The sequence below is a fragment of the Pseudorasbora parva genome, chromosome 19, assembly GCF_024679245.1.
Source record: "Pseudorasbora parva isolate DD20220531a chromosome 19, ASM2467924v1, whole genome shotgun sequence".
Classification (NCBI taxonomy): Eukaryota; Metazoa; Chordata; class Actinopteri; order Cypriniformes; family Gobionidae; genus Pseudorasbora; species Pseudorasbora parva.
Genome location: NC_090190.1, coordinates 43,026,743 through 43,034,719, shown reverse-complemented (window position 1 = coordinate 43,034,719; position 7,977 = coordinate 43,026,743). Strand labels below are relative to the sequence as shown.

Sequence of the window (7,977 nt, the reverse complement as noted above, 5' to 3'; positions counted from 1 at the left end):
GCGGTTCATTTGAACACATGTGAACATAGATACAGTCCCTGACAAAAGTCTTGTCGCTTGTGTACAAATTGACCTAAAGTGCTGCTGAAATATATTTCTAATCAAGATTTTTTTACAAGAAATGGCTCATTTTAATCCCACCAGCTTTTGTGATAATGTTTCAGTGAAAAATTAAACTTTCAAAAAGTATTCTAATATTCACAGCTTGGTAAAGCCCATTGAGTCCATTTTTGCAAAGACATAAGTGTTGTCACCTTGTCATATGAGCTTCACCTGTGACTAATAATGGATCAATTAGGTCTCAAGTGTGTATAAAAAGAACCCCAGTACACTAGACCTTCACATCTACTGCAACTAGACCTCTGCAAACATGCCTAAGATTCTCCCAGAGACTAAAGTTTTGATTATGAAGAGGCTGAAGACCAGATCCACTGCTGATGTGGCAGACACCTTCAATGTGTCTCAGCGTCAAGTACAGAGGATAAAAAAAAGATTTGAAGAGACTGGAGACGTTTTTGACAAGCCTAGGTCAGGCAGACCCCGCAAGACAACTGCTCGAGAGGACCGTTTGTTGGCTCGAAAATCCAAGGCCAGCCCATTTTCCTAAATGGTTCCACGAGACCTGGTCACCTGAAGTCCCTGTGTCGAGCAGAACAGTTTGTCGGATTCTGTCTCGAAATGGCCTCCATGGTCGAATCAGTGCCCAGAAGCCAGCACTAAACAAAAGACAATTGAAAAACCGTGTGGCATTTGCCAAGGCCCACAGCCTGCTAAAAGGATGGACGCTGGAAAAGTGGCAGAAGGTGGATTTTTCAGATGAATCTTCTGTTGAATTACACCACAGTCGCCGCAAATATTGCAGGAGACCTACTGGTGCCCGAATGGATCCGAGATTCACCCAGAAAACAGTGAAGTTTGGTGGCGGAAAAATCATGGTCTGGGGTTACATCCAGTATGGGGGTGTGCGAGATCTGCAGGGTGGAAGGCAACATCAATAGTCTAAAATACCAAGAAATCTTAGCTACCTCTTATATTCCCAACCATAAAAGAGGCCAAATTCTGCAGCAGGACGGTGCTCCATCGCATACTTCCATCTCCACATCAAAGTTCCTCAAGGCGAAGAAGATCAAAATGCTCCAGGATTGGCCAGCCCAGTCACCAGACATGAACATCATTGACCATATGTGGGGTAGGATGAAAGAGGACGCATGGAAGACGAAACCAAAGAATATTGATGAACTCTGGGAGGCATGCAAGACTGCTTTCTTAGCTATTCCTGATGACTTCATCAATAAATTGTATGAATCCTTGCCAAACCGCATGGATGCAGTCCTTCAAGCTCATGGAAGTCATACAAGATATTACATTTGGATCTCACAGCACCACAACTTAATTTGCTGACATATTTTTGTATTTGCAGTAAATTTGTTCAATTTCTGTATAGGCGACAAAACTTTTGTCTTGCCAAAATTTGACCTTTCTGTCTTGATTAAATGATTAATATTTTTTCTATGAAAATTATTTATTTCAGTGCATTAAACATCATTTGGGAGGGTTTTAGCTTTTCATATGAGCCATTTCTAACACCAATGAATTAATTAAAAGTCAGGTTAATATCAGGTATTTCTAGAAAATAGATAAGCGACAAGACTTTTGTCAGGGACTGTATCTATACGTAAATAACTCATTAGAACGCTACAGGCACGTTGACGAGCCGCCATTTTAGAACGGTCAACACTCGTCAACACTTCAGATGCTGTCAATCATCACTCGGAAAAAAGAACACTGCGCCTGCGCAGCCGCTGTGAAACTCTGCAAAGCCCAGCGCGATTTAACTTCCCGAAGAAACCTTTCTCAGGTGAGACGTTTGTGTTAGTTTAGAAATTATAATGTTTGGATCTACACAAAAACACGTAACATTTGTTACTAACAGGCTTCATGGTTCTTGAATTTCAATTCCCAGTATTCAAGAACTGGAGCATGTATGTGAAAACAAACATTGACCCTTTGAAAGTGTTTAAATCAAACTAAATGTAAGAGTATTTAACGAAGAGAAGCCGACATATTTCTGCTGTTCTATAAGCCCTTCTGTCAGCGAGTCTGGTGTCTATTTTTGACTGTGATGCTCGCGCTGAATTAAAGCCACGGTGGAGAGTTCCTGATCAACTTGATTAACATGAAAGAGAACCGATTTCACCATAAAATCACGTAGTGCAGTGTTCGTGTGTTTCACAATCACCACATCCAGCGCTGAAATAAATAATAAACTACACAAAAACACATCACTGCAGAAGATTTTGCCCAAACTTCCAAGGCCTGTTTAAATGATTAAACTAAGCGTATCTTAACTTTGTTATATTTATCAAGTGAAGAACTTATACAGCATATTATATGCATGTGTGTTTGGGAATGGGGCTTTCAAGCAAATATATGCTGCCCGTCACAAATCAAAGCACATCTCGGGGGAGAACGCCGGCAAATGTGACAGAATGGACGATATTATAGACTGTATTTGTAATGCACGTTTCAGGTGCGAGTGATCAGCAAGACAAGCGCTGCCAGAATGCACAACGAACACTCTCCATATGCACTGCTCCTGCCCTGTCAATCATAGCTTGTGCGTGCAGTGTGATATTTGAATGGTCACAAAGCATGTTCGCAACCGGCTTAGACCGTTCTAAAATGGCGAATGGCTAACGTATAGCGGCCCATAGAAACAGTCGCTAATGAGGTATCTATGTATACATATCTGTGTATGTGAACGCTGCCATCTGAACCCTGGTGCGCACCAAACCAGCGGACCGAGAGCGCTAAAAAGATGAGTCTCGGTCCGCTTCCAAACCAACTCTGGTGCGGTTCGATTGATATATGAACGCAACACGGACCAAAGACATGTAAACGGACCAAAAACAGGACGTGATGTCACAAGATGAGACGCATAGTCCGCTGATTTGACGACGCGGAAAGATCGGTGTATCCAGAATGAGTAACGTTAACGTTAGAGGGCAAACGTGGAGCAACGAGGAAGAGCCTCATCAATATTTGGTCCGACGGGCATGTTTCGAAAATGCTTACATTTACATTTAATCATTTAGCAGACCCTTTTATCCAAAGCGACTTACAAAAAAGGGGAGAGCAGTAGAAGCAACGAAACAGACAAGGCCAACAACCTGTAAGAGCTGTAAGAAGTCTCAATTAATTAGCACAGGACACCATTTTTTTTTTTTTTTATAGCCATCTACAACAAAAACTCACGTACGCAAAATACAGAACACTGGATTCTGATAGTTATGATAATTATGTAACATACCCGCCCGAAGGCACAAATCCGGATGAGAGACGTAGATATGATCCAGGAGTGTGCGCTTTTGGTCGTTGCTGTGGTGATCAGTAAGTGCTATTCTGTATTGGTCAAGTGCAATTGGAAAAGATGTGTCTTAAGATGTTTTTTAAAAATGGCTACAGACTCGGCAGAAATGCTAGAAAAAAAACGCACATAAAGCAAACCTGGTTGTTCTCATCAAAGGACCTCTTCATAAAGCACGCCTCTCACTCTAGACTGGTTGCGATGGTTGATTTGACTGGGAAAAACACGCGTGACGGAGACGCAGGACTGATTATTCGTCTAGCCAATCACGCTGACAGGAATATAAATAAACATAATGTAGCGGCGGCAGGTTTAGGGAAGCTAGCGCAGTAAAAGTACCGATACAGCACTTAAAATGTACTCAAGTAAAAGTACACTGTTTTTAAACTACTTAAAAAAGGACAGTTCCTGAGAAAAACGACTCAATTATAGTAACGAGAGTATTTGTAATTCGTTACTTCACACCACTCTGTGTGTGTCTCTGCAGGACCTTAAGCTGGCTCTGGAGGAGGAGAGGCAGATTTCAGCTCGGCTCCGAGAGATCAGCGTCTCCTCAGAGCTGCAGGTGCGCTTCCTCATCCGGCGTGCGTGTGTGTGTGTGTGTGTGGGCATGTTTTTGTGAAATATCAGGACACAAATGTGTATAATGCCATGGGTATGACACAGGTATTACAGGAGAGGGTGAAATATGAGGACATTACCCATGACCCCACTTTTCAAAAGGCTTATAAATCACACAGGAGGAGTTTTTATGAGAAAGTAAAAATGCAGAATGTTTCCTGTGATGGGTAGGTTTAGGGGCTGTGTGTGTGTGTGTGTGTGTGTGTGTGTGTGTGTGTGTGTGTGTGTGTGTGTGTGTGTGTGTGTGTGTGCGTGCGTGCGTGCGTGCGCGCGTGCGCGTGTGTGTGTGAGATGGGGAGGTTTAGGGTTTGGGTTAGGGGATAGAAAATATCATTAACCTGATATAAAATCAATGGAATGTCTTCACTAATATTGTGTGTGTGTCTGTGTAGGTTCAGTTAGACGCTCAGAGAGCTCGGGCGGTGGAGCTCAGCGACGCTTTAGAGAAAGAGAAGGAGCTCAACACACAACTGCTCCAGCGTTTCCACACGAGCTCCGCCTCAAACCCGCAGCATTCTGGGACGAGCCACGCCCTCATGCAGGCCGAAGCCACCTGCAGCCAGGTAACCACACCTGTAAGCATGCGCCGGGGGCCATTTTTCATGTTGCGATTAATTGCTGGAGCTTTTATAACGGTATACGGTATTGTCACGATATTGAAATAAGTTGCAAAAAAACGTTTTGTCATAGTATAACAGCTTTAAGAACTCTTTTTGTAATAAAAATAACTCTGAATGTTTAAATACAATAATGCACCAAAAATATATAAAAGTAAAATTTTCAAACACATTAAAGTGCAAAAGAATTAGGCTATAAAGAACATTACAATAAGGTCTCATTAACTAAGATTGAGCAAACGCTACATTTGTTACAGGAAGTGTTATTTTTTTGCTAATGTTAGTTAGGAAATACAACTGATAATTAATTTTATCTTAGGTTCATTAAATATTTAGATTTTAGTGACGTTATTACAGTAACTAAGATATTAACATTACTTAGAATAATTAATTCTTTATAAGTATTTTTCATTGTCAGTTTGGTAATAATGAATTATCATGTTAACTTATGAAGTCGTATGTCTCAAAGTTTTACTGAACAATAACAAATAATCAGAGCAGTTCTAATCATTAGGGCATGTTGTAGTCCAGACTCAAATATAAAACTGTTTAAGTTTGAAAATAAATAGCCTGTTAAGTCTTTAAGTATTAAGTATTTGGTGCTGTGATGAACAACATTGAGATTACAAAAAATGAATGACTGTTTGGAGCTTGATGACATCTGAGCGCGTATCCTTCGATGCAGCTGCGTTGAGCACTTTATACGGTTGATGGGCAAAGTATTCTTAAATGCATTATAAAAAATGTAATAATTGTTAATAAATTAATATTTACGGTATTTTGAAGTACCCACGATAACAATATCATGCATACAGAGCTGGACAAACTGCACAACTTCATTACTTGAGTAAAAGTAAAAGCACTGCTGGTCAAATATTACTCCGTTACAAGTGAAAGTTTTTAAAACAGATTTTTACTGGAGTAAAAGTACAGAAGTATTTGTTTTCAAAAGTACTTAAGTATCAAAAGTAAATGTCCTTCTTTATGTCGCCGCATTATTGTATTATAGTTGTATAAATGCACATTATGCCATCATGGTTTAAGCCAGTCAGTGACGCTCCATCTGACACACTAGCAGACGACTAACTTAAACTCATTTAAATACTTGTAGAAAAGTTATAAAGCTCTTTATAAAGCTGCTGTCACTTTAAGGCCGAATGCACGGATCCAATACACTGATACACATCTGATATTCTCACACTGTTCACCTTCACTGAAGACAGAATCAACTTTGTTTATGTGAATCCTCCACTAAATGAGCATTTGGACATCCGTCTTCTTCCATTTTGCTCTAAACTATAAATCAGTGTTTAATAAATGCTGTGAAATCATTGAACTTCACGAGACTCTACAAGAGTGATTCCTGAAAGGCTTTCTGCAAAAACCCAAACACCTTTTAAAGAAGAAAAAAATCATCACTGACTTTCAAAGCTGCGACAGAAACGACTTTCCACTTCGAGGACCTTGATAGAAATGTAGTGGAGTAAAGAGGACGATATTTGTCTTTCAGATGGAGTGAAGTTAAAGTCAGAAGATTACAGAAAAAATAATACTCCAGTAAAGCACAGAGACTCAAAAAGTGGACTTAAGTAAATGTACTTAGATACTGTCCACTTCTGCGTGCATATTCATTATTGTGATATATCGCATTTCACATGTCGACACGCATGCTAAACCTCGTCTGCGGTGGTGTTGATGTGCGCAGGTGGAGGCGGGCGTTCTCTCGGTGGAGTCGCTCCTGCAGACGCTGCAGACTCAGCTGGCGGAGAAGCAGGAGCAGGTGGTGCAGATGATGGAGGAACTGGAGAGACACAAACTGGACGCGGTGAAGTGCAAACGACAGTGGGAGGAGGAGAAGAATTCACTCACTCGCTCCAGCACACAGGAACTGAGCACACTGAGGGCGAAGCTGGAAGGCCTGGAGAGACAGGTGGAGGAGCTGAGGGCGGAGCTGGAGGCGGAGCGAGAGAGCGTGAGGAGGATGGAGAGAGAGAGAGAGCGGCTGCAGGAGAGAGTGAGAGAGCTGGAGGATAGAAGTGTGCGGACAGATGGTCAGCCTGCGGATCGAACCCGTGACTGGGTGTTGCAGCAGAAGACCGGAGACACACTGAGCTCAGACCCCAAACACATGGACAGCATCCTCAGCAGACTGCAGCTCATCGCCGCCAGGATCAACGGCTTGACCAGTGACACCCCGGGCAGGTACGACACCAGAACAATCAGACACCCTAGCAACACCTTAGCAACTCAATAAAAATGTACTACCACTCAAACATCCTAGAAACGCCTTAGCAACTCAATATAAATGTATTACAACCCCCCAGAACACCCTGGCAACGCCTTAACAATTCCATAATATTTTGTTACAACCACTCAACACCCTGGCCACACCTTGATAACTCAATACAAATTTACTACCACTCAAACATCCTAGCAACGCCTTAGCAACTAAATAAAATGTATTACAACCCCTCAGAACACCCTAGCAACACCTTAGCAACTCAACAAAAGTGTTTTAAAACCACTCAAAACACCATAGCAAAGCCTTTGCAACACAATACATTTGTATTACAACCACTCAGAACACCCTAGCAACACCTTAACAACACCTTAGCAACTCAACTAAAGTGTTTTACAACCACTCAAAACACCCTAGTAAAGCCTTTGCAACACAATACAATTTTATTACAAACCCTCAGAACACCCTGGCAACGCCTTAACTCCATAATATTTTGTTACAACCACTCAACACCCTAGCAACACCTTAGAAACTCAACAAAAGTGTTTTACAACCACTCAAAACACCCTAGCAACACCTTAGAAACTCAACAAAAGTGTTTTACAACCACACAACACACCCTAGCAAAGCCTTCGCAACACAATACATTTTTTTTAAACTACTCAGGAAACCCTAGCAACACCTTAACAACACCCTAAAAACACCTTAACTCAATAAAAAATTTCTCCCACTCAAACATTTTAGAAACGCCTTAGCAACTCAACAAGTGTTTTACAACCACTCAACATACACTAGCAAAGCCTTCGCAACACAATACAATTTTATCACAACTACTCAGAACACCCTAGCAACACCTTAACAACGCCCTAGCAACACCTTAGCAACTCAATAAACATGTTCTACCACTTAAACATCCTAGAAACGCCTTAGCAACTCAATACAAATGTATTACAACCCCTCAGAACACCCTGGCAATGCCTTAACAACTCCTTAATATTTTATTACAACAACTCAACACCCTAGCAACACTTTAGCAATTCAACAAAAGTGTTTACTACCACTCAAAACACAATAGCAAAGCCTTCACAACACAATACCATTTTAATACATGCATGTGTGTGTTTGTGTGTGTG

General features: G+C 41.3%; 1 protein-coding gene across 6 annotated transcripts in view; it reads left to right on the top strand.

Moving 5' to 3' along the window:
- Positions 1-7,977, top strand: part of akap9 (A kinase (PRKA) anchor protein 9) — a 151,018-nt gene that overhangs the window by 133,589 nt on the left and 9,452 nt on the right. For 5 of the 6 annotated variants that reach the window (XM_067426426.1, XM_067426425.1, XM_067426428.1 and 2 more), the window contains 3 exons: positions 3,855-3,932; positions 4,381-4,563; positions 6,311-6,807. In XM_067426426.1, the coding sequence (XP_067282527.1) occupies positions 3,855-3,932; positions 4,381-4,563; positions 6,311-6,807 (758 nt within the window). The remainder of the gene's footprint in view (positions 1-3,854; positions 3,933-4,380; positions 4,564-6,310; positions 6,808-7,977) is intronic. The other variant, XM_067426424.1, reaches the window with a different exon arrangement.